At 39.6% G+C, this 26,027-nt stretch overlaps 1 protein-coding gene across 4 annotated transcripts in view; it reads right to left on the bottom strand.

Annotated features, from left to right (window-relative positions):
• The window catches only part of ACSS3 (acyl-CoA synthetase short chain family member 3), an 87,470-nt gene that overhangs the window by 33,206 nt on the left and 28,237 nt on the right, over positions 1-26,027 (bottom strand). For all 4 annotated transcript variants that reach the window (XM_030453486.1, XM_030453504.1, XM_030453493.1 and 1 more), the window contains 2 exons: positions 13,218-13,369; positions 5,381-5,484 (listed from right to left, as the gene is read on the bottom strand). In XM_030453486.1, coding sequence (XP_030309346.1) covers positions 5,381-5,484; positions 13,218-13,369 — 256 coding nt within the window. The remainder of the gene's footprint in view (positions 1-5,380; positions 5,485-13,217; positions 13,370-26,027) is intronic.

Genomic DNA, 26,027 nt, shown 5'->3' with positions numbered 1-26,027 from the left:
CATAGTACATAATAATAAGACTTTTCTGTAAAAAAATTATTTCACACTTTAGCAGATAGAGTCTAAGCTTCTGCAGGAGAATCCTCTTCACAGGGATTACACAGAGAAAACTGATGAAAATTCTAGACTAGAAGATGAGTATTGATGCCTGTAGGACAGAAATGCTACTGAGAGCAACACAATGATGGAAGGAATGTCACCCATTTCACTGAGGCAGTGTCACCAGTCATATAGGATGGAGATGCTAACCTCTGTTAGCATGAGCAGAGAGCAGGTATTTACCATTAGATTAATAAGGACTACACTAATATAAAGCCTGGTTCTGAATACCATCAGTCCTCAGTGCTTAACTCTCTTCTCTACCTGCCTGGAAACAGGGGGCTCTGAGGTTAAGGTTTTCACAAGTAAGCAGTTTCACCACATTTACAAATAAAGCACCTTCTGTAATTCTAATGCTCTGTGTGACTTCCCCTATAAAGACCTAAGTAGTCTATATCATAATGAAAATCCTTTAACAAAAAATAAATGTGGGGTGGAATAAGAGTGAGGCTGAGGAAATTTTGGCTCTGCAATTACAGTACACTCCTGATTTGTACACACAGACCAAAGGCTCTGATGTTCCATGTAGAGGAAGCGCAGGTTTCCCTACTTTTTCCTCCACATCTGAGTGATAACGTTACTGGAATATTGGGAGAGAGAGGCACCAACTGCTCTTCACAGGTCTAAGAGACTGGCTGGCTCCCCAAAGCAATTTAGCCCAAATTACTTGGCTCATTAGAAAATATGAGTGCCAAACTCCAATTAAAATCCATGTCCCTCCTTTAAGTTATGTTAAATTATCACAAGATTAGAATTGAAAGAACTATCAAAGCTGCAACTTCAAAAGAGAGTTTGGAATGAGTTCCTTGATTTTGACAGAGATTGACAAAATAGACAAATAAAATATGTACATAAAGGTTCTGTTCTTCTTCCTTTCTCTCAAGATAATGGTAAAGACCACTGTACAGAATGAGACAGCCACACACTAGTGAAAGGCCAGTCTCTGCCTGGGTAATGCCCATGGCCCCTGAAGAAAATTCTTCCTCTTTTTGCTCCAGGAAGGACAATGAAAAACCTGGGTATCCTAATACGACACTGGAGGAAAGACAAGTGACTGTAACTAATGACACACAGTCCACATCTGCACAAGCCTCATTGCTAAGCAACAAGCACGGGCTGAAACAATTATGTTCATACCATAGAAAGCCAAAATGCAAGCCTCTAGGTAAAGACGTGATATATGACCACTTGTCTCCTCTTCCTTGACATGAATACCTGTTTTAAGTTCAGTTTTCCAGAAAATTTTGCTCAGAGGACTCTAATTCAGGGCTGCAGAAGTCTCTGCAGAGTAATTCCCACTTAAGCAGAACTCTTCTGCAGGACATCAGCTTCCAGTAAAGAAATACGAACCTAGTTGTGACATGATAAACCTGTCTTCAAACAGCATGAACTGCATCTACACTGAGACACCATCTGACAGCCTAACCAGTAGCCTGGGCTTTGGAAGAAATTTGTTTAACCTTTTTTATCTCAGCTCCAGATTATTGGGCTCTATAATTCCAGAATTAAATCCCTGGCACTCTAAATAAATAAGTAAGTAAATAAATAAATATATAAAATCCAAGATTTTACTCTTTTGCTGAAAATTAAAAAGTCACCCTTTCTTTTGTCTCTTGGTCTGAAAATTTCACCATATTAAGGAATGCACAGGACTTATCTGTACAGTTTTGAAAGGGTTAAACCAGACTGGAAAAAAATCAAAATCTAGTAACCAAATGGAGGATGTGATGGAAGTCTAGATTGACAAGGTAATTCACCTGAAGAACAGTTCTGTAGTGGATAACTGGAAAAATTAGCTAACAGAATTCAGCTGCAAATCCATCTTTCCAGATATTCACGAGATGATTCACAATGTTGCCAAGACAACACAATGGAAACTGGAGATTGGGGACCAGTTCATGCTGCTTGGAGATCACAGTAATAAACTCTTCCCCATATATGACTGTGTTAAGTAGTACTTCACTGAAATACATTACACTGAGTACACTTTACTATGTTTCATATTTTTTGCACTGAATTCATGATACTGTTGTTTTGTTTGTATAGTCCTAATTAAAAAATCTGTATAACTATTACTCCTCTGTGGAATTACATAATAATTGTATGTCCTAATAAAAATATTACCAACATAGCATTTGCATGTTTTAGTGCTAGGACACAGAGAAGGAACAATTTTAAGTGACAGAGTATATTAAGTGTGCTACTTGGGAAATTACTAGGAGTAAATTTGACCACACTTTTGTCTCAGACTACCCAAGATCTCATTTCAACATGCATATACTACAGCCTTCTTTTTCAGCAGCCACAATGCAGCAAGCACTATGTGATTTTGTGATTTTTGTCCTCATGCCTGCTGCAGACACCCCTTGCTTAATGTATGAGGCAACTCACTGAGGCAACACCTGCTAGTGACTGATACTTAGGACATAGAGGATTATCCCCAGTTTGAACGTCCTAAACTTGCATGCTCTTTCACTTTGCTTCCTATGAACAAAGATGCATGGAAACGTGTCTCTTGACTGAGATTTTGACATGCATTGCAAATTTTATCACTGAATTTACAGTTTCAGTTCTGTTTTGCCTGAATTTTCCTATACATCCTCAAAGATGGATTCTCAAAATGTTTCTGTTTAGAAATATCAAGAGAAAAAAACCTTTACATACTTATTAAGAAGAAATGTAAATGTAAAAGAAATGTAAATGATGCAGTAGAGTTTAATTTTATTTCTTTTTACTATAAAAATATGGGATAACATGAAGGGATTTGAGTATGTTTAACAGAAGCCTTCACAGCCTTCCTGCTTCCACAGTTTATCGCAATCTCATGGCTCTTACACTTTTTTTTCTTCTAAAATCCAAAGCTGGCTCCAAAACCAAGGTAACCCAGATTCACATTTCTTTGTGTACTGGGGCCTCTCCCAAGGATGTGACAAAGCAGGTACAACCCAAACACTATTTAGGCAATTTAAAATATATTTGGGAAGGTGTTCTGTAACATGCTTACCTGAAACACTGAAACACAGATATTGAATGAGTTTCTTAAAGCATAACTACACATGGAGACAGAACAAGGTCCAAAACATGCATTCCTCTTCACTTTTGGATGACAAAAAATCATTAAATATACATAAATACGACATGAAAAATTATCTTTGAGCAAGAAAAGCTCCATTTTCTAAAACTGAATTTGCAGTGGTTTTCTGTATAGCCTGGGGCAATATACTTGTCTTTCTCAATTGCACATCCACATGAATAACTTTACTTACTTCACAGGGGTGTTAAAATAGTTGTGTTTGCATAACCACTCTGAAGATTAAAACTGCTATTTAAATATTAAGTGTCATTGCATAGAAGTAAGTAAAAACTAAACACCTGCACAAATCCACTATCCTCTCTCCATGTACAGATGGGGAGACATCATGATCACAGGCTCTCATCCTGCTGGGTGATTTTAACCACCCTGACATCTGTTGGAAAAGTAGCATGGCAAGCAGTAGACAATCCAGGAGACTCCTGGAGCACCTAAACGACAAGTTCTTAAGAAATTAAGGATAGGGCTTGATGGTCAAAAATGCAGGTGAACTTATCAGGGATATTAAAGCTGAAGGCAGCCTGGGCTGCAGTGATCTTGCACTAGTGCAGTTCACTGTCCTAAGGGGTATAAGACAGATGAAAAGCACAGTCAGGACTCTATAAATTTTAGGAAAGCAAACTTCCAGCTCTTCACAGAGTTAGTAAACAAGATCCTGTGGGATACAGCCTTCAGGGAGAACAGAGCTGGCAGACCTTTAAGGATGCTTTCCATAGGCAAAATGGACCTACAAAAGCAGTGGAAGAGGGACAGGTATCCTTGGAAGAGTATAGGGACATTGTCTGGTTGTGCAGGGAAGAGGTCAGGAAAGCCAAGGCACAGCTAGAACTGACTTGGCAAGAGATGCAAAGAAAAACAAGAAGGGCTTCTACAGGTCCATAAACCAGAAAAGGCATACGCCCCTGATGAGGCACAGTGGTGAACTGGTAACAACAGACAAGGAGGAGGCTGAGATTCCCAACAAGATGCCATGGCCAGCAGACCAAGAAAGGTGATTCTGCCACATTGCTTTGCTAAGACCTCACCTGGAGTATCCAGAGCATCCAGCTCTGGAGCCCTCAATACAGGAAGGACATGGATCTGATGGAGCAGGTCCAAGGGAGGGCTAAGAAAATGATTTGGGGCTGGAAGACCTCTCATATGAAGAAATGCTGAGGGAGCTGGAGTTGTTCAGCCTGGAGAAAAGAAGACTCTAGAGAGACCCAATAGTGACCAATCAGTACCTGAAGGGGGTCTACAGGAAGGCTGATGAAAGACTGTTCACAAGAGCTTGTAGTGATAGGAAGAGGGGAAATGGTTTTAAACTAGAAAAAAGTAGATTTAGATTGGATATTAGAAAAAAATTCTTTACCATGAAGACAAAAAATAGAGCAGGTTGCCCAGGGAGGTAGCTGAGGCCTCATCCTGGATATATTAAAGGTGAGGCATGGTGAGGCTCTGAGAAACCTTATCCAGTTGAGGATGTCCCTGCCTACTGCAAGGGGATTGGACTGGATGCCCTTTAGAGGTCCCTTCCAACCCAAATTGTTCTATGATTCTTTGATGACCTTTCCTCTCTACTCAGCACTGGTCCACACATCCAGAGGGATGCAGAAGGCTTCCTAGAGAGGTGGCTGATGCCCCAAGCCTGTCAGTGTATAAGAAACTTTTGAATAATGCCCCTAGTAACATACTTTAAGCTTTGGTCAGCCCTCAAGAGGTCAGGCAGTTGGGCTAGATTGCTATAAGTCCCTTCCAAATGAACTATTCCATTCTATCCCATTCCATTCCAAAATAATCAACAGAAGTTGGATGCAATCCATACAGAACAATATTAAAATCTAATGAGCCTGTAAGTCTATTCTGTGCTTCAAAGTGTTCATTTTTTTAACTAGATAAAATAGATCAAATACTCACACAGGCAAACAGTATAAAAATGCATCTGGAAAAAGTGCTGATGGAGGTTATATTTTTTAAAACAGACACATCAGAAAATGCCTTTTTTTTCCTATATAGGTTTCAAAAATTGTGTTTGAAATACATCCTGTCATTTTTCACCTCCAAAAAACATTCTTCCTGCTTGAATTATTTTCACACTTAGTCCTGCCTTTCAAAATGTTCATGGAAAGAGAAACCAGTATTACCTGCAGATTCAGTAAACATGCCTGAACATAAAAACTATAGTTAACAAGTGTGTTCTACAACACTCACCAGTTTGCCACCAGTGATCCAAGACAGGAACCTTGAAGACCTTTTTTGACCATTCCAGTGTGTCCACATCACAGTGCTCACCAGCTACAAATAATGTTCTGAACCTTCAAATAAAAACAGAGAAGTCTGTATCTTGATCTAGGTGGAGAAAGACATACAATAACATATCTGGTCAGTGTCTGAGATAAAGAGAAAAGGAGAGAGAGAACTCTTACTCTTTGTATGGTCCAATTAGAATCTTAACAATACTGATTTATGGTACTTAATACATCCTGTAAAAAAAGTTTTGTTATCTGAATGCAAAGATCTTGGGAGACCAGAGGCAAGTAACTGTCAGTGGAAGTAAAAAATAATTAAATGCTCTATACAGAGGAACTAGGCAGATATCCACTAGGCAAAACCTAAGTAAGAAATACCAAGAAAAGGTGAGAAGGAGATATCACAACAATTATTGAGTAAATACCAGAATAAGAGGAAATACCTGTAGCATAACTCTTAGTTTTAGGTTCTTAATGATGTTGTCTTTAAAGAGATTACAGTATTTTTTGAAGTGTTGAGTCATCTTCTTATAGGCCTTTGGAAATGAGTTTTTAAGGAAAAAATGGAACAAAGAGCCATTTTCCTGTGGAGAGGCAGGCTATGTATGGATAAATAAAGTAAGTTTAAAAACCCAGTAATCCTACTAATTAATAGCAGTAGGAAAACATTCAGCAGCCTTGGGCCCCTAATCACAGTAGACTTCAGCTCATTTGACTGGGCATTCTGCAGGCAGCTTTATCAGAGATGCAATGCCTGGCAATCCTGGCAGATGTGATCCATATATTTGTACCATTGAATTAGGTAGTGCTACATAAATAGGTATCAAGCCCACACACAGTCTTTAAAGACAGAATATTTTATCAAATGTTTAGTCACACTTCATTGTCCTTCATTAAGCACTACAAATTTACTTCATGCCCTGTTTAGAATGGCAAAGTCCCCTATGTCCCCCTTTCTTAAACATGATTATCATAAGCCAGACATTACCATATATTACTGCATGCTGCAAAGGCTCTGACCTTACTAATGTTTGCACCATAATTTTTCTTCTTGTCATAGCAGGTTTTTTGCACTTATTTCCTAAGGAGCAATTTAAAACTCTGTTGAGCTGCATAATGTGCAGCCTATACCTTGAGCACTGTGTGCAGTTCTGGGCCCTACATTTTAAGAAGGATCTTAAAGTCCCTGAGTGCATCCTGAGGAGAGTAACAAAGCTGGTGAAAGCACTGGAAGGAATGTCCTATAATGAGTGGCTAAGGACTTTGGGTTTAACTAGTCTGGAGAAATGAAGCCTGAGGGGCAATCTCATTGCTCTCCACAGCTTCCTGAGAAGTAGAGAGGAAAATGCTGATTTGTACTCCCCAGTATATACAGTGTCAAAACTAATATAATATAAATAATCTATTCTAATCTGTTATTTCAATTGTGTTCTCTAGTCATGGATGCACATGACAGTGGCCAGACATGGTCACCTAATATGATATTAAAGAGAAGAATCATTTATAATATTGTCCCCACTCCACACCTCCAATTAAGAAAAAAGCCCAATCCTCTTCAGATAGAAACAGAAAAATTTTAATTCAGGTTCATGATCACAAAATCATAGGATCATACAATCACAGGAGCTTAAATGTTTTGGGTTGGAAGGGACCTTTAAGATCATCTAGTTCCAAAACCCCTGCCGTGGGCAGGGACAACTCCCACTAAACCACTAGATCCAACCTAGCCCTGAACACCTACAGGGATGAGGCATCCACAAATTCCCTGGGCAACCTGTCCTAGTGCATCACCAGCCTCACAATACAGAATTTCTTCCAAATGTCTAGTCTAAATTTACCCTCTCTCAGTTTACAACCATTATCACTTGTCCTGTCTCTCCATGACACTTTAAAAAGTCCCTCCCCAGCTTTCCTGTAGGCCCCCTTCAAGACACCACTAGGTCTCCCTGGAGCATTTTCTTCTCCAGGCTGAAAAACCTCAACTCTCTCAGCCTGCCATGGGAGGAGAAGTGTTCCAGCCCTCTGATCATCTTCATGCCCTCCTCTGGACTTGCTCCAAGATGTCCAGATGACATACAGATGAAAACAAATGGCCAACTATACTAGATGAACTGCTGGTTTTTATTTTATACTTTGTCACTAGTGCATGCCTAGTCTGTGTTGTGGTACCATCATTTCTTTTGACTGCAATTCATGGTATTTATCTTACTTAGCTCTTACTACCCAAAAAATATGTCTATGTGGAACTAGCTCTCTAGGCTTCTTCTACAATGAATAAAAGACAATTTTAGAGAGTAATTTACCTTTAAGAGACTCAAAAGAGTTCCTTTTTCACAGAACAAAACCAAAATGAAAACCAAACTGAAACAAAATCCAAGACCCTAGAGCAACACTAACACATGACTAAGCTACAGTACACTGACTTTGTTAAGTTAATGTTTGAAAAAAATAGCAACAGACATTAAGTGACTGCACTGTAATTTGGAAGGGATGTTCCTGCACTTCAGAAAAAGGAAATCAGGAGTATCTGAAAGATGTGGACATTCTTATTTTGTTACATGCTTCAACATGTTCATTTAAGGAAGACTTTGAAAAAGAAATTATATATTTGGGAAACAAATTCCAAACCAGAGGGAAAATTGAGACATAACATTTCTGGGTTGGTTTGAGAGATAAATCACAATGGAAAATTTCGCTTCCTTCCCCAGAAGGCAGGTGTGGCAATCTGCAACAATTCAGCTACGCCAATGTCTGTTTGTAACCACCAGGTGCAACCCTACCCTGAGAAATAATGTGCTTGATAAATGCAGAGCTGCCAAGCACATCCCCTGTCACTACAGAACAAAGAACTTGCTTCTCCTCTGCAGTATCTTCACAGGGTGGGCTCAAGCCTTCTCTCCCCCTCTCCTGAATCCTCGCTACTTGGCATAGGACCAACAAAAACAGCACTTTAATTTTACCCAGAGAGGCAATTTAAAACCTGAAAGAGCTGAGAGAAGAGAGATAAGAGGCAAACACAGATTCAGACTCCGTATCAGAAGAACTCAGTTTTTTCTTTCTTTTACTGAAAGCATACAGGTATACACACACTGCAAGTGACTAAACATTTCGTTAACAGTCTGTCACTCCAAAAGAAACTGCAGAGACATTCTGCCAAGTGCTGCATCAATCCTCAAGGTTTCTGAGATGACAGAATGCCTAATTAAGATACGAACAGAGCTTCATGTGGCTCAATACCAGACTATGGAACTAAAAGTACTTCTGCAAAACGTCCCCCTCTTAAAGCGTGCTCTACCACACCCAGATCAATTTCAATGACATTTTATTTCACTTCAAGTCTCCATACAGTCCATTATGAATAAAGACAACTGCTGAACTTGACCAACCAAAGGACTTGACTCTTGTCATTCAACAATGGACACAAATGGCATTGATTTTGTAAAACCTGTGGGCTTCCAGGTGCAATAAGACAGAATTCTTAGGTATGGTGGGCATTAAAAAATATTCATTTCAGAGGCATGTAAGAAAAAAAACCTACAAGACTCATCTTTTCATCTACATGAAATACAGAAAGCAATTTAGAAAACTGGGAGAAAATTAAAAGCAAGTAACTCTGGGGTGACGGAAATGAGAATGAGAAATGCACAGATCATCCTGTCAGACCACAGAACTGGTAATACCTCTAGGAGGGACCCTAGAGACTGACCTCTAATCTCCAGACAACACACATCCCAGAACAAGGCTGCAGAAACCAAAAAACATACTTTGAATAATCACACTCTATTCCTCTTCAAAGGATAGGCACACCCTGTCAGCATAAAAGGCAGCCTTTCGCAGTGTAAGGACTAGGGACATCCTTGCTGTGGAGATGCCATGTAGGAGAATGTAGAGAGTAAAGCTACCTCTGGAGATGATGCAAGTAAAACATGGGATGCAAGTAAAAACATGATGCAAGTAAAATCATGAAATGCAGGAAGCCGTGTGCCCTAAAATTTAACAGAGATTTTTTTCTGCAGTGACACTTGGTCAAGAAACTTTAAAACTGATGAGTTTATTGCCTTTTGGATACACTTACAGATCCATAGTTAGAATACAGAAACACCAATTTTCTCAAGCAAAATATTTTAGAAACTCTGATCACCAAGGTAGGCACTCCTATACCAGCTAAATCTAAGGGCCTGAGAATGGTGTTATTGGTGTAGTAAGTAGAAATAACAATCATAGGGATAGCCATAATAATAACTTTGATAAATGAAAATCAGCTTACTATGTATCTAGTTACAAACCTAGGAAAGTCAGAAGATCTTGGAAAATGTTACCATGCTGAATTTAGAATCATCAGGGTTGTAAAAGACCTTTAAGATCATCGAGTCCAACTGTCCACCCTATAGCCCCTAACCACTAAATCACTGCAGCTCTTCATCTACCCATCTTTTGAACACCTCCAGGGATGGTGCCCCCACCACCTCCCTGGGCAGCCTGTTCCAATGCCTCACCACTCTTTCTGTGAATAAGTTTTTCCTAATATCAAACCTGAACATACCCTGGTGGAGCTTTACCCCATTTCCTCTTGTCCTATCACTGATCACCAGGGAGAAGAGGCCAGCTTTTGTCTCACTACACCCTCCTTTCACGTAGTTGTGGAGAGCAATGAGGTCTCCCCTCAGCCTCCTCTTCTCCAACCTGAACAGCCCCAGTTCTCTCAGCCTGTACTCATTAGGCCTTTTCTCCAGACCCCTAATCAGCCTCATTGCCCTTCTCTGCACGCTCTCCAGCACCTCAATGCTTTTTTTATACCTCAGTGCCCAAAACTGCACACAGTACTCAAGGTGTGGTTTCACTAAGGCTGAGTATATCCCTGGTCCTTCTGGACACACTTTTTCTTATGCAGACCAGGCTGACTGACTCTATGCCACCCCTCCTCCTCCCCATAACAAGAAACCAGAGCCACGCCTGTGAATTTACAGGGACAAACAGCCTGAGGTGACAATGCAGCATGAAAAATTTAAATGCTCCCTTGTTATCCGTTCTGTTCCCTTCTTCCATACCTTTTTCCTTTTTCTTTCTTCCTTTTTCCTTTCCTTTTTTCTATTTTCCTTTCCTTTTTCCTTTCCTTTTTCCCTTCCCTTTTTCCTTTCCTTTCCTTACCCCTTTCCTTTTGTTTCCTTTCCTTTCCTTCCCTTTCGTTTCCTTTAATTATTCCTTTCCTTTCCCCTTTTTTCCTTTCCTTATTCCTTTCCTTTTTCATTTTCCTTTTTCTTTTTTCTTTTCCTTTCGTTTCCTTTCCTTATTCCTTTCCTTTTGTAATTCCTTTCCTTATTCCTTTCCTTTCCTCATTCCTTTCCTTTTCCTTTCCTTTTTCCTTTTTCTTTCCTTTCCTTTTACCTTTCCTTATTCCATTCATTTTCCTTTTTCCTTTCATTATTCCTTTCCTTTCCTTTTTCCTTTTTTTCCTTTTTTTCCTTTTTCCTTTCCTTTCCTTTTTTCTTTCCTTTCCTTCCCTTTTTCCTTTTTCCTTTCCGTTTTCCTTACCTTGTTCCTTTCCTTTCCTTATTACTTTCCTTTCCTCATTCCTTTCCTTTTCCTTTTTCCTTTCCTTTCCTTTCCTTATTCCTTTTCTTTTTTCGTTTTCTTTTTCCTTCCCTTTTTCCTTTCCTTTCTTTTTTCCTTTTTTTCTTTTTCCTTTCCTTTTTCCTTTCCTTTCCTTTTTCCTTTCCTTTCCTTTCCTTTCCTTTCCTTTCCTTTCCTTTCCTTTCCTTTCCTTTCCTTTCCTTTCCTTTCCATTCCTTTTGTTTTCTTTCCAACAACTCTCTCCCCAAAGTTTATGCAAAAATATTTCCTCTTGTAAACTTGTTTTTCTTTTAAAGGCGGTGTCATTTTCTCTCTTCCCTGAAATAAATCTTCGTGATTTGCCTGTTACAGTCATAAAGCCTGTTATTTCTGTAAATTCACATCACGTCTATGAGTAGTGGCTGATTTTTTCCTCACAATCAAAATATAAAACAACAGCTAGGGACTGTAACAGCTCCAAAGGGTTTTTCATCTATGGATAAAAGTCTTCAGATATTGTAATGACTTAAGTAATGACTTAAGACAATCCAAAAAAAATACCAGATATTAAATACTGCCTTAGATCATTTAGTAAAGAGAAGTCACATTCTAGAGAATGACATGGCCAAAGCTGACAGAATTAAGAGACAATCAAATTTACAGACAAATGGAGAAGCTCATTAACTACACACTGAATACAAAAAAGATCACTTTAGGGCAACTGATACCAGAAAGGAGACTCTTACCTGGAATTCTAATTTGGCCAGAAAATGTAACATTTTACAGAGCAGGCTAGCAGATTTTCCATTAAATAAATGCTCTAAAAACAGGCTAAGTAATTTTAGTCATTGAATAAAAAATGCTGAGGAAAAGCATTAAATTTCTAGCATCTGAATTACCTTCTTGTCAATAAAACATCATGAAAGGATAGTGCTTTAAGTTTGCAAATGAGCTTATTTCCTATTTCAAGGAGGCATATGATGATAGTGCTTAAAAGAGGTAGAAGATGATGAATCTGTAATGAATACCTCAGGAATAAATAAATAAATAAATCCTAATAAGTAAAACTTTTCTGTGCATTTAAAAATGTGGAGGTCTAATGAATCTATGTAGCTTTGCATCTTCCCCCTTTTTTTTTTTTTTTTGGAGAAATCTGATAAAACATGCTTTATGACTGAATACTGCCTATACAATCTGACACAGCCCTTGTTTGACACTGAGTTAATTGTTCAAGATTTAATGTGGCCCAGACCCACAATTCTTTCATTTTCAGACTTTTTGCTGTAAGTTACAGAAACTCAGCCTATAGAAATACCAACCACTCAACTGATGCAAGTCAGTGTGAGAGGCTATTAACGTAATGCTAATAATGTAATTTAAACAGAAAATGCTAAGAACTCTGAAATAGCCATAGTTCAGTGGCTTAGACTGGATATTCAAAACTAATAGAAGAGTTTGACCTTAATCTTTTTTGTGCCTCAGCTTCCCATCTGCAAAACACAGATAATACCACTCCCTCATCTCACAGCGGATTTGTGAAGATGAACTCACGTCATGATTTTGAAGCATGCTGATAGTATAGAGATTAAGCCCTTAAAACATTACGAGATTGCAAATGCTGCAGTCTTTGGAGCACAAAACCATAAACAGTAACTAAGTTATTGGGAGATGAACAAAGCATTGTGTTAGAAGGCACCTTTAAAGGTCTCTAGTCCAACCCCTCAATAGTGAGTAGGAGTAGGGACGTCTTCAATTAGATCAGGTTGCTCAGAGCCCTGCCCAACATGACCTTAAATGTTTCCAGGGATGGGATTTCTATCACTGCTCTGGGCAACCTTTTCCAGTGTTTCACCAGCCTCATTGACTAGCTGTTTATTAGATGAACACTGAAGATCCTAAGCACTCAGTGAAATGAGAGGTCATGTGGGAAAAGAGAACAGCATGTGCTCATGTAATGCAAGACTTTTACAGATTATAAGTACAGTGGAGTAAAATTAAGGTTGAGCAAGCAACCCTAACTCAGTAAAAGCTCTTAACCTTGGAGCCATAGTAATTTTAACAGTTTTCATCTCCTCCAAACTATTAATAAATTGTAATCATATAAATTTATAAGTGAAATATACATGTACACCTCAATTGTCATTTGAATTCTTCTATGCAGAGGTGGGCAAAGCCCGAGACACTCTGCTATTCCTAGTTCATTCAGCCTGTTTCTGTAAGGAATTGCTTCCAGTGTATCCTTAGCTCACCTTTTCAGAGAGTACTGCTTTCCCAAGGCTGCCTCAGGGTCCTGCTGACGGATTGCTCTAATTGCAGTTGGTGAAGTAAAGAGGGCACTTACTTCATGCTCTGCTAGCACACGGAAATAGGCACCAGCATCTGGCGTTCCCACAGGCTTCCCCTATGGAGAGAATAATTTAAAATGTCACAGGATAAAAAAAAACAAACCTTGTAATTCCTTGATGGTTCAAGGATTGAACGCGTACCAGCAGCGGTAGCACAGGAACAGAAGCAATTTCAAGTAAGACTTTTAAAGAAGGCTTTGTTAAAAATAATAATACCGTAAGCATATTCACTTGTAGAAATAAATTCACAAGCTTTGGGCACAGTCTCTCAAGAGAACACACCACATACTAGCTGCTACTTAGGAAAACAGGCCAAATGGACAAGCAAATGAAAAGACAGACACAAAGAGCTGTTATTACACTGGCAGCAGAGGGAGTCATGGTTACACCTGCCCTTACTCTGAAGCAGCCTGTCAAGCACATGGTCTCACTGAACCAGAAGTCTCTGGACAGAGAGGTAGTATAGCTATATCCCCATGCACAGACCTACAGGATATAATACCAGCTGGTTCTTACCTAGAACTTTCCTCACAGTTTTGGAAAAATTCCCACTTAGCTGCTTACAACTGGCTTCTTGGCAACTTTTTCTGCTTCTTCGCATGACACTGGAGAGAATTCAGAGACCCCTTGTCTGGGCTGAGCATGTTACCAAGCTGCAGTCTGGTTTGTGGTTATTGTTGGGTTTTTTTTTTTTTTAATAAATAAATATTGTCTTGTGCTATAGGGCATAACCAGGAGAATTATAAAAAGAAGTGATCAAATGTGACATATTGTCCAAAGGTATGCAAAAATAACAAAAAAAAAAAAAATTAATTTTCTCTGGTGCTGCAAATATGAAAAGCAGTCAGTACAGGATCATGCAATCACAGTCATACTGTATGCAGTCACCACAGTGCATGAACTGCTCCATACATATTCTGAAATTACGAAAGATGACATTAATGTAGAATGAGCTTTAGCTCTACTGGTATTTACCATAACCTTTTCACTAGAAAGGCCACAGTAGGAAGGTGAACTTTGGCAGACAACACAGGTTAAGGGAGACATACAATCTTCATACTGCAAATGAAGCTTTTTCATTGCTTTATGAATCCCCAGCCATAAAGTTTCACTATTGAAATGTCTCCATCTTCACAGCAGCTCACCAGCCACAAGGCAAATTCATACCTTCACCACCCTTGTGTAAAAGCAAATCTGAAATAGGTAAATAGTTCCAGCATACAAAACTCTAAGTAACACTTTTCATTTTATCAAGATGCAAAAGGAGCACAGATATTTGAATACCTTGAAGAATTTACTGAATTCACTGTTTTTATTCTGATCATGAGGCACCAGTAACACAGTAAATGTCTTTATGAAAACACACACTAATGAAGTTCCTTGCCGCATCCCAATGGAACAAGCAGCAGGCTGGCTGTGATGCAGGCTGACTGGAATTCATCCTGTCCTGGTTTGAGCCAGGATAAAGGTGATTTTCTGTCTTGTACTTTTGCTTTTAGCTAAGTCTCTTGTAAGTAGTTGCACTTGCTGAAATTAACAGCAAGTTTCTCAGACAGTGTGTGCTTCTAGGACTGATAACACTCGATGTTTATAGTTACTGCTAGAGACTGGTGTGCAGAGCCAAGGACACTGCTCAGCTCTGAGGAACATTTTACCCTCCAGAAGGAGTAAAGAGGTCCCACCTGTAGCCCTCCTCTGGGGAGGAATGGACAAGATAAATGCCAGAATTGACCAAACAGAGTATTCCATCCCATACACCTCATACTCAGTATAAATTTGAGGGATCACGAGGGCCAAGCCATGATTTCCTGCTTCCAGCTGCCCTTCCTGCCTTTCCTGCTTCCCTTCCTTCACCCAGCATCCTGGGAGGATTCCATCCATTCCTCTGCCTGTGGTCCTGATCCGTGCCAGCCCATATCTGTGTGTTCCTGCCTCCAGTTCCCGACTGCTGCCGACTCCAGGAGTCCAGCCTGGACTTTCCCAGGGCTGCCCTGCAGCCTCGGTGGTGATGTGAGAGTTACTGGGGGAAAAGGGAGGAGGAATGTGGTATCCATTTTCCTGTATATTTGTATATATTATATCATTACTGTTTCATTAAAGTTGTATAGTTTAGTTTCCAACCCATAAGTCTCTCTCCCTTATTCTCTCTCCTTTCTTTATCAAGGAGGAGAGAGAGATTAATAGAGAGCATCTGTTACTTGGTTTAATTGCCGGGCTAGTGTTAAACCGTGACAATCCCTTTCCCTCTCTCCTACCTACCCACCCCACTACAACCCACTCTACACTTGCCCTGCATCCAGCTGTGCTTGAACACTGGGCAAGAGCCATTTGCCAGATTTAAATACAGCAGGATGCCCGAAGTCAGATGCCTCCCATTGGCTTTATACACCCTATGGTGAGAGACTGCTGGTGAGAGGGGTGCTGCAGCAGAGGAGCACCACAAAAGGAAAAAAAAAATACAAAACAGATGCACACTAGAAAAGTTTTGGTTTGTAAGTGATGGAGAGGCTAAAAGAAGCAAATGGAGAGAAAATAAACAAGAGAAAGACAACCTAGCCAAAGTGGAAGGAAGAAGTATCGTCAAAAAGGCTCATTTTGCTAATACCTTATCCTAAACTATCAAAATTAAATGCAAAAGAATGCTATCTGCTTTTCAAAAAAGTGAGTCATGCCACATTTTCTGTCATATAATGCATAGTTCTCAAAGAAAAAATATTTCACCTTCTTTAAGCATTGTCCTTACACACTTTATTACAGCTTTCATAAAGTCATCCAACATTTGTGAACCTGTTTATTCAAGTCTGTCATCTCTGTATAACCTTCACTATACCTGTGGATCTGCCCCCATCTGGTTAGGAGTTTAAGCCCACATGACTAACAGGTAAAGAAATGGTCTCAGACTGAAAAACTCCATATTTCCATATACTTCTCATTAATTAAAATACTTAACTGATCTAACACCATTTGTAATTACCTCAGAGAGCAACAAACTTGGCTGCAGAACAATATGAATATGATTAGCATCCTAGTAATAATGTAGGCTGTCATTTCTGAACAAATGGAAATGTCCAGAGCTTATAAAAGGGCTCTGTGGTTCCCTGAGCACACACACAACCTCCCAGGGGCTCAGCTGGTGATGCTGCTCAAGGCCAGGTTTGCCATGCTCCAGCTGTGTAACTTTGGCTAAGACTACTGGGAAAAGGAGAAGAATTCTGAGAAGAGCTGAAAGGAGCTTCCCCTTGCTCAGGAGGTGATTTACACCCAAGCCCTTGCCGTTGGTCCCTGCCCAAGCTATACTGCAGCTGTGCCTCTGCCCTGCACCTCCAGCAATCCTGAGCCTGAACACATCTCCAGCACAAGCAGCTAAACCTTCAAGAGTGTGTGGGTAGAGATGCAGGGCTCCAGCAGGTTGCTATTTAAATGTCACAAGTAAGCTACAACAGATTTGGTTAGGGGAAGTGTCATTCTTGGATCTGTGAGGAAAACAAATAAACCAGAAACAGCATAAGGAAAGTAACCAAAAGTTGTTCTGACAGTCAACAGGAAATAATACCCAAAGAATAAGGTGACACTTAAAATACTCACTTGGGGAAAAAAAAGTCTGGCCCAACTGTAAAATATTCCTACTGATTCTGCATGAAAACTTCCCTGATGCCTTGGCAGCTGTTCACAGACTAGAAAACACATAAACAAAACCTGACACAAGTGAAACAAATCTGAGACAGTGCAAATTAATTTCAGAGCCTAAAACACCTGAAAAAAAAAAAATCACCAAAGAGATTTCTTGTTCATTATACAGAAATTTAGGAAATACTGCAAGATGATGTAAGAGGCTTATTATGACATTAAATTTTGATTTTTAAAAAAGTTAGCAGTATAAACAATAAAGCACAGGGCAATTTAATTCAGAATCTGCTCACAGATTGCTGAGTCTGTTGGGGAATATGAGTAAATGAGATGCTTCCACTGGATTTCTGCAGGGATAAGTTCAGGACCTATTGCTATTCAATATGTGCATCAATACTGATGATGAAAATTTATCTTAAAAGCTACTGGCAGTAATATGTGTGGTGGGCATAAACTGAGAGCATAGTAAAAAAGAACAAGACAGTCAGAAAGAGAGTGATCTGCCTCACTTAAAGAGGAGAACTAGAAATAGACACTTCTATGAGTTAGGAGGATTCAAGTAGCAATTACTTTCTTTAATAACCTACCAAGAGACTCCGAGACAACAGACAGATAGGAACATCTTTCTGGAAGTACCTAGATTTAGCATTTAATTTATCACGTCTACCAACTGAGCAGATATCCTCAGGCAGAATGCATTGATGGATAATACATGATTATGAAAGAATATTCATAGTCAGGCAGCAAGAATGATCAAGGGGATAGAAAAGCTATCCGGAAGATTTCTTCAGGATAGAACCCCCGAGGATGGATTACTTGATGAAAGACATATAAAAGGAGCTTTACTAAAATAACCAACAACACATCTCTAACATCTTAGCAAGTCCCTTTCTGTTAACCCCTAACAACAATTAAAGATAAATTCAAGCTTCTTCAATTAAAGATAAATTCAGAATTACGAGTAAGAAATTCTCTCTTCATTCCAAATATTATACATGGAATTCACTGTCACAAAAACCTGCTGACACCAAAGCACACATAAAATCCTGATGCATCAGGATTCAAGAGTATGTTCATCGAGGCAGTTGCATTTCTGCTGCCATGCTGCCAAACCTCAACTTCTGACATGAAATGATACATCCTACCAAATTTTCTCCTTAAATACAGTCAGTATGGATGACAGCAGAATGACTGCAAAACTGGCATACTCCAGTGGTAGTGCTTGCTTTGTAAGCTCATGATAACGGCTTGCAGAACAGTAGAAAGGTTGGAAGTCCCAAAGTTGCTAACAGCTGTGGCAGATGAGAGTAATTTTAGCCATGCTGCTGCTGTTGCACACCTTGTGGTTTGGTGCAACATCAGGGACTGGAAGGACACCACAGAGCATCATGAGGAAGGCTCCATATGCACAGCAATGCCTTGCTACAGCTCTGTGTGGGACAGTAGCTCCTTCTTTGTCCCAGACCACTCAAATGAAGTCCTTAATTCGTGGCTCCTTAGCAAGTATGGGCATTCTCTACCTTACTCTAGCTTTGATTCCAAGACCTAAGAACTGGTACTACTAAAGTGCCTTTTTCCTGACATCACAGGATCACCAGTAGTAGCTAGAGACTTTCTCCTCGTGCTGCCCTGTTGCTTACAGCTTGCAATCCTTTTTAGCAAAAGCAACCCAGAGTGGGCTGTGAGACTTCAAGTGCCTTATTTATAGCTGAAGTTTGTCATGCCTTGGACAAAAACAATCAAGGGCAGGTTATAAAAAACCAAACCAAACCAAACCAAACCAACCAAAAAAAAAACCCAACAACACAGCTTGCTGTATACTCAAAAGAACTCACTACTGTTTTCATATTCTTGACAATGGTATTACAGCAAGTAAAAACTGAAAGCACATAATTTCCATTGCAATTGTTAAAACAACAAGTTGTCACCTACTGAGTAATTTAAAAATAAACAAATCATTTCATGAAGTGAGAATATGAAGTCAATCTAGTTTATATTCAGTAGTGATTGTCCCTAGGTAAAGAGGATGAAGTGCTCTTTCCCCATAACTAAACAGAGCCTACTGACACCCCCTAACCCAAAGCCCATCATTAGGCAATCTGTGAGGAAAAACTTTGACTACAAATTTATTAATATTCACTGCTACGACAGATTTCTGAGCAGAGGAAAAATTATTCACTATTCCTCTTTGTAAACATTATTTTTCTCCCTGCATCCACTGAAGTCTTCCTTTTCTTCCCATTTTTCATCTTCAAAAAGATGACACTGATGTCATGAACACTGTCTGAAGACCCAGTTGGTGGCATCTCAGACAAAGAAAAATGAGAAATGTGCTATTACTATTTAATAGTTCACACCAAGAGCAAAAAAACACAAAGCAGACACGTACGTCAACCAGATATTAACTCTTCTTTTTTTTTATTACTCAGTGTTCAAAGAAATAATTTTTACCCTTTTATATTTTTCACAGCCAACACACTTGAATTTCAGAGGTACATTTAGAACAACAGTAACCATCCTGATCCTTGGGCATTCACACAGAAACTTCACTGTAAGATGATCATGTAGACAGAGATTGTTGAAAAAACACATCACTTTCCTCCTTCTTCCTGCCTTATGGTACACTTACTAGAATGGAAATCTATTAATCCATATATTTTAGTGATTCTCTTCTACAAAGTTCATGCAGCAGTTTTAATGTGGCCAAGGGTATCAGTGGTGAAAAATATCTACTATAAAACTATCAGTCTTTTCCTTTTCTCTGAGAAACTGACATTTTTCTTACACTTCTTTCCTTTTCTTTTTAACTACCATGGTGGTGGTGAGTCAATCCCTTTGGAATGAAAAATCTAATTAACATATTTTAGTTGCTTAAACATTAATTAGACTCTAGCACTTTAATATTCAAGCTAATACAATATTTGATTCCATAAATGTGCATTTCTTCTACCAGGTGAAGTTTTGCTCCTTGTTATTTGGAATATTGAAGAAGTCAACCACAGAGGTCCCCAGCCCTTAAATTCTAGTAATTTAGTGGAAAATCACTGGAGTTTTACCAGAGCAACTGGAAAATGGGACTCTTATGCAATAGAATTAAGCTTTAAAAGAAATTAAAAATATTAATTTCTATTTTTTAGTATTTTAATTTTTTTTACTGAAAGTCATTTATGATGCAATTCTCTGTTTAATTATTTGTAGAGATCATGACAACACCAAAGTCCCCCAGACTGCACACTAGAGCTATGCTGAGCACTGGGGAATTAAATAAAAGTGGAGAAATGTTTCAAAAACTATTGAGCATTAGCTAAACTGTGCAAGTCATAAAATCAGCCTAGAAAAGAGCTCAGTTTCTTTCTTCAGCTGAACTCATGCACATACTCATGCGATACACACCACGTAGGTATGTTATGTATTCACTGCCTCCTAAATTCTGTGACTCCATGAACTTCTTGATTAAAAAAGCAAGAGAGCTGAAGTAGGATTGTAAAATAAAAATAAAAATAAAAATTTAAAAAAAAAAAAAAAAAGAGAAAAAAGAAAAACGCAATACTTTTGACTAGTGGATAGAGCAGCTGAATAAATGAAACCTGTGGATGATTAAATACAGTTAGAGATGTGACAAAGTCATATACATTAGGAGGGAAAATGAGATTAGTATTTATCTAGGTATATTTACATAGCATATAGGCTTACCTTTATGAACATCAGTCTGTGTATGGGAATGTGTTTTATACTTCTATACAAGTGTGTATAAATATAGGTATGTGAACAAATGAATTGTGTAAAACTTACTGTACTCCCTTCTCCACAAAGGGCCACAAAGATGATCAGAGGGCCAAAGCACCTTGCCTATTAAAACAGGCTGAGAGAATTGGGGTTATTCAGCCTGGAGGAGAGAAGGCTCCAGGGTGACTTATAGTGACCTTCCAGTACCTTAAAGAGCCTACAGGAAAGCTGGGGAAGGAATTTTCACAAGAGCATGGAGTGACAGGACAAGGGGAAATGGTTTCAGACTGAAAGTGGGTACATCTAGACTAGGTATTAGACACATATTCTTTAGTGGTGACACTGGCACAGACTGCCCAAGGAAGATGTAGATGCCCCCTTCCCTGGAAGTGTTCAAAGCCAGATTGGATGGGGCTTTGAGCAACCTGGTCTAGAGGGAGGTGCCCCTGCCCACTGCAGGAGGATCAGAACTAAATGATCTTCAAGGTCCCTTCCAAACAAAACCATTGTATGACTCCACAGAAAGACATAGTTACTAAGGATTCCCTTCTGCAAGAGAGCTCAGTCTGACTCATGAATTTAACATATTCTTTCACTTACCCATTCCTCTTGAATTCTGCCTTTTTCTTGCTTTCCTAGGACTTTGCCCCACTGGCTTTAAACACACTCATTCCACTTTTTTTGTTTTTTTAAATTACTTGGTTACTTTTGATTTGCAATGTCCTAGAAATTACCTTGCTTCCTCACGTCTGTCAGAACTTTTATGTGCACTAAGAACCAAGCGTCACTCCTGCAATCAGCAAGATGACACTTGTGATTGACTCAAAAGCTTTTATAAGTTCCACATTGAGCTGATCTGTAAATTCACAGAAGCAAGTCGATTCCTCCAGTTTACCACACCAGAGACTCTTCAAAAAAGAGCTGAGCATAAGCATTTCTCAGGCGAATGGCTGAATTTTATTGCCATAGTTGCAATGATGATATTCTCTGCATCATGTATTTCAATAAGGCATTGATTGCAAAATGTAACCATCAACACTCCCACCAAGCAAGTCAGTAAACTTTATCTGGGCAGAAGGCACACTGACTTTCAAATTAACAACAGATATTTGTTTCAGTTTTCTTCCTGCTGCTGCAGTCATTGGTTGGGAGCATTAAGGCATGTGAGCTTCTCTTGTCTTAGGCTTTTAGGAGAAAAAACCCTCTGTGCCCGTTGTTACAATTGTGGACTTGTAAGATTTAAATAAAAATACCTGTTTTGCAAACCTGCTTTTTGGAGTGATTGCTGAAAAATCAAACTTATGCATACAAGTTAAAGAGCCAAATTATTTGCTTTAGACCCTACAGATCACTATATTATGTGCAATTAAAACATCCTGATAAAAACTCATTTCCTAGAATAACTTAACACAACATCCAGTCTTTCCAAGAAAAGAAGAAAAAGTTAACACTTCTAAAAGTTAACCACAAAGTTAAAAGTTAACCACAAAGAAAAGAACAAATTCCAAAACACACTTTTAAGACCTCAAGATTTCATTTGCTTTTAAACACTGCATTTTGTTTCTTATTTTACATATTTCTATTACAAAAATAATAAACAGGATTCTGTTCAAAGCAACACACACAAGTGTCACATAGGCACAGTTTGCTGGTCTGCAATAGATTACCAGTGTTATTCCTACTACATGCACCAGTAAACATAAACTTTGTACCATGTGAAATAACATGAAACATGAACAGGAGAACATATATTACCACACACTTTGCTTACAGAGCTAGTAGTGATGTGAATGAGCACAGATTAGTAGATCCAATCATTTCATGCCAAAGCTGTTTACCTCTTCTATTAGATGTTATTTGAGGCTTGTTTTAGACTAGATTTTTGGACCAAAACAGAAGTTAAAAGTTTTCTGTTGGAAAGCTACCCAACAGATCTTTGCTCTCTTTACTGAAAAGCCTTCTTGTTTAGGAAGTGCCATGCTGTCACTTTTATCTGTTTCATGCAGATGATAGTACCATGTCAGTTCACTTGAAGACATCAAGGTCCACCATAAAGTTTCTGCATTACCTATCTTCCATATGTGTGGTCACAGAACCAAAACACAGGCCAGTATCTTCCTGCCAAGAAGGGACAGGACCATTCATTATGTTCTCAAAGCCTATAAACATTACAAAAAATGCTGCATACCCTTGTACCCCATGCCATAAGGTACACTGAAAAAAGTGAAGCACAGTCCTGATTTAACTGTGCTTTTACTGAATGCATAATGGAACCACAATCTACATTTTATCATCTGAAAGACACTGGGCTATGCGGGACACTGTGCACGTTCCCAGTAACTTCCAAATTCAGGGTATCACTTTTAGTCTGAATCACCTGTGAGGACAACTTTGCAACCTTCCTTCAGACTGAAACACCAAGCATTCTGCATCCAGAGGTGGTGCATCCTGCAATTCACTGATGGCAGGACTTTGTCTGCTCCTTCACTGAAAAGGGTCATCAACCCACTGAGCATCCAGGAGGTGCATGGATTGGGATGAGAGAAAGACTTGTATATCAATGTCTTTGTATCTGGCATATGTTATTATGCAATAAAAGGCATTGATCCCAAATACTCTCAGTTTTTTCCTTCTCCACATTTGTGCATTTCACACACTCCCTTTGTGCCTTCAATCATGTCTTGGGTAAATCTGGCTAATCCAACTATGCCTTAATCAATCCCTTGATTAAGCATACTTCCCTTTATGACCTTTCCCGAGAGTGACTTGAGGCAGAGGAAAATTAATATATTGCCAACAAATACTACTTTAACCACTGCATTTCAAAGAAATGGTATTATCCTGAATGATATTTGTTGTATAAGCAGCTGACTGCGGAGCAGGGATGGGATCTGACGTGCTCAGAAGTACCAGCACTGCTGCCACCACTGAGTAGGTCTTAATACACATCATTGAGGAGAGGAAGAGCTAGTGTGGCTGGGGTTTGTGCAGGAGCTTAGGAGGTTTGTGTCATCAAGGCACACAGGGTCCACAGCTTATGCAGCTGCCAGGACTCTGCCTGGCACACAAGCAGAGCTGGGATGGGGCACATGGTCTGGGATGGAGCTTGCGGCCCCACAGAACTTCCCGTACAACTTCCCTGGGAAATCATCTCTCAAGGCACAGCAGCTCTCACAGTCAACCTAGAGTCTTACACTGCCTTTCCACAGCTTTGCAACCAGTGTCCTGAGTCTGCCAGAAACCTCCTAAACACAGTGCCCCGTTCAATACCTGTAGAGGACAGGAGTAGGTACACTTACTGGGGCAGGCATCCAGACCGTGACTTTGCAGTTCCCATTGCCTGCTGTGGCAGAGATTGGGCTGAAGGAATGTTCCAGCACGTTGCCTGGCAAGGGTCAGGGTCCTCTGGGGGTTGCAGGCATGTGGACATGTGCAACACAATTACCATACTTTTCCCTAGACTGTGTCCCAGGACTGGTGACATCAAAGCAACAGTTCTCACTATTGCAAAATGCCATATTAGGAAAGGAAGACTAATTTTTATAATGCTTTTGATACTGCTGATAAAGAGGAATGGCAAAAGAAATAGGGCTGGTGAAAATGGCAGAAGCCACTGCTTGGAAGAAATAAAGTAGCAGCTGAAGGTCAGAACAAGCAGACATTTGGCAGTCATTAGCAAACATGAAGCTGCCCAGAGCACTTGGCCTTTCTGCATAGCATGAAGAGCCGTTCAGAATAAGGGGGAGGTCTTGACAGTTTTAAAGCTTTCTGTTGGCAAGGGTGCTTTTCCTTTGCTCTTCACAGCAGTGAAGTCCCACTCATTGAACTCTATCCTTTTTATCCAAGTGACATGTCTCCTGTCTTTAGCTTTCTCTGTAAAAAGTATCATTCGTCTAAAACCACTCGGTGAACCAAATCTATAACTAAAAACCATCAGACACTTTTTTTCAGAACTACACTACTGCTGTCATTTGAAATACCATGTAGACTCACAGCTAACTACAATTGTTTTCCCAGACTTGAGGATCCTTGAAGTGCTTCAATAGGCACCTTATGCTTGTCAGAATCCTTCTTGATAGAGTGAACTTCGAGCAGTAAAGTATACTTCTAACTTCCAAAATAGGATGTAGGAAACACTAGCCAGTTCTGTTGCAATTGGTGCAGCAGCATCCAATTTTGGAAGCAACCTCGCCTTACTACAACTGTTCACACTTCTTCAGTATTAACAGGATTGAGAAACACATTTACTCATGACTCAGGCACAACCCCTTTACCAGCTACCCACCTCCATCAGTGTATCATTTGAAACAGTGAAGCACATCTCAACCAGTACCAACTTAACTGGCTCTGCAAACACCAAAGAACTGTTCTGTTAATGCTTGCTCCTGAAAACATTTCTGTTCTAGTATGGTCATCTTCACTTGCATGGTGTATTAGCAGAAAAATTGAGAAAGTTTAATCATAACACACATTTCCTAAGGCATAACTTCCATGCTTACAATGATCCATATGTTTCCACCATGTCATGCCAATTCTCCTGTGTAGTGGAACAAAGCGACCAGGTGCCTCTGATCATCAGGAAGTGGGTGTGAGCCGCTATCAACTCCACCTGTGCCCAGTCAGGGCAGGGCCCCTATGGAGCATGTGCAAGACCATGGGGCCAATAAATAGTGAGGCTCACACCCACTGAGGCAGCTCATTCTGGAGCTAGTTGAGAGAGTGGCTGGTTGCTTCCATAGCAGCAGACCATCTTGCTAGTTCCTCGCTGTGGGCAATAGACTCAAACCACATCCTCCGAGTCTATACTACCATATTGACACCTCGATCTCGGACTAGAGACTCCATTTCCGGTTACACTCCTGTTCCACAGACACTGGGTACAGGTGCTGCTCTAACCACTGGTTTATTCACAATGTCATCAAAGCTTGTTTCAAATGCTTTTTCGTGTTCCCAGCATATTCATTATACTTTTGTAGTTCTTGTAAGCTCTGACATGAGTTGCCACTAGATTTCCTTTAATGGTTCACACATTTCTAATTACCACTACAATTCAACAGAGGTTATCAGCACGCCACGATGGAAGATTTAAACCAACTTCTGCTTCTAGGACTGCTGAAAAAGACAGAGCAATGATTAGGTTGGCTTCACTCTGCACAGTGCTGGAAAAGCTGGGATATACCAAGAATCCCTAATGTCAAGTCAGTGCAAGTGCCAAGTTTCAGCATGCTTTAGAGCTAACAGTGTTGGTGTTTGTACATAAAATATCTTTCACTGTCACTGGTGGATACTGGATTCACTCCCTGAAGAGTGAAGATGGTTCAAGAAACAATGTATCTTCTTGACTGGTGATTAGAGAATCAA

Source organism: Calypte anna, chromosome 1, assembly GCF_003957555.1.
Source record: "Calypte anna isolate BGI_N300 chromosome 1, bCalAnn1_v1.p, whole genome shotgun sequence".
Classification (NCBI taxonomy): Eukaryota; Metazoa; Chordata; class Aves; order Apodiformes; family Trochilidae; genus Calypte; species Calypte anna.
Note: the sequence above shows the minus strand (reverse complement) of the source record. Positions and strands in the feature narration are given on the sequence as shown.